General features: G+C 44.2%; 1 protein-coding gene across 1 annotated transcript in view; it reads right to left on the bottom strand.

The window, feature by feature from the left end:
• Nucleotides 1-553: 553 nt before the first annotated feature.
• Nucleotides 554-1,634, bottom strand: part of DTD1 (D-aminoacyl-tRNA deacylase 1) — a 7,170-nt gene continuing 6,089 nt past the window's right edge. Inside the window, exon 4 of the mRNA XM_057379355.1 lies at nucleotides 554-681. Coding sequence (XP_057235338.1) covers nucleotides 569-681 — 113 coding nt within the window. The 3' untranslated portion in view covers nucleotides 554-568. The remainder of the gene's footprint in view (nucleotides 682-1,634) is intronic.

Genomic DNA, 1,634 nt, shown 5'->3' with positions numbered 1-1,634 from the left:
CTGGAGCACAGTTGGTACCAACAATCCCTCCCCCTTTCCTTTCAGCCTGGAAAAGTTGGCCACTGTTGTGTTTAGAGCATGAGAAAGCCTCATCAGTGCATTTGTGTTTCAGCACAGCTTGTGCTGTTCCTCAGCAGAGCTAACTCTCCTCTCCACTCCACACTTAAATTTGGRATTGAAATTTGCTGTTGCCTTGTTTCTGACAGAGAAGCACCTCTCCACTTCCATCCAGTCACCCACATTCAAAGGCTCCTACATGGTAAAAAACTTCACTAAAGGCAGGCAGGGGACGTGGCCCAGACACATTAAAACATTGTAATGAGTCGTGATTAAACAACAGCCCTAATGAGGAGGCAGAATAAACCATGAAAAGCTTCTCTTGCATTACACACACACAACTCCAGGCCAGTAGGCAGCCACCAACAGGCCAGGGAATGAAGAAAATGCAATTAYTGGACTGTTTAGAGACTCCACAGAAAGGTCCTTGTGCCCAAGGCAAGCTATCCTATTTCACAACAGCAGTGCTCCAAATTTGCAGAGGATACACATCACCCTTTCCAGACAGACCTCATGGGTCACTTACTTGTTTAGGATCAACAGTGGCTGCTGGGGACTCCAGTTCTATTGTTACAGGGCCATCGTTCTGGATGTGGACCTGCATGTAGGCACCGAACTTGCCATCTGAAAAGGGAAGAGACAACAAGTGCTGAGGATAACACACACCAAAGTTTTTAGCAAGTGTGCTGTCAAAAACAAATAAAAAATAAACAGAATGGCAGACAATTACTGAGCTGCAAACAGCTACTTAGAAAAAAAACAGTGCATGTGCACCCAACCATGTAGTTTGACATTAAGACTGCATTAAGGACAAATACACAGCTAAGTACAGAAACATGAACAAACAAACCAAGTCCACAGGTAATCAAGGGTCCACAGCTCAGGATAGGGAGGACGGTTCTCTTAGGCAGGAGATGAAATTTTAAAGGATGTAACAGCTAAGCCTAGTCCARCTGAGCAGTTGATGTTTTGAAGAAACTTTATGTCTAGGCAAAAGAGAAGAAGACCTGGAGCCTGCTCTGAAGCATTTGACCCTGAATACCCTACAGCAGGGGACACTGGTGTGCAGCTCAGCCCCAGTCTGCCACAGCCATTTCCACATTCCTGTTTGTCCTTTGGGAGTTACATAGATGTAACCCATACTCTGTGACCACAAAACCCAGTCAAAACTGATGCATCTCTGTTTAACAAAATAATAAACAAAGAATATTCTCTTCATTAGTAGGAGCACATTTCAAACTGCTCTCTACATATTGTTTCATCCCTCTGCTGCACTTTAGTCACAACAAAGGACGGCCTTTTCAACTTTCCATCCAGTAAGCTCCCATCTTTACCAGAACACTCAAAGCACCCCCTRTCACAAGCACTTTCTGTCTAGTTTTGGCACCAGAACTACTGTCAAGGAAACATCCTTCTGTAACAGCTCCCTCCCGTTCTCCTCACACTCCAACTTCCAGTTACTGTTCCTCAGTGTAGTAAATCTTCCCCCACTTTAAAACCCCTTGACTGATCAATTCATCTTGCAACATCTTCTGCAATAAAATAGGATCCTGGAAGTATCATTCAAGGGATAAATT

Source organism: Malurus melanocephalus, unplaced genomic scaffold, assembly GCF_030028575.1.
Source record: "Malurus melanocephalus ecotype Western Australia unplaced genomic scaffold, MMel_1.1 scaffold_402, whole genome shotgun sequence".
Lineage (NCBI taxonomy): Eukaryota > Metazoa > Chordata > Aves > Passeriformes > Maluridae > Malurus > Malurus melanocephalus.
Note: the sequence above shows the minus strand (reverse complement) of the source record. Positions and strands in the feature narration are given on the sequence as shown.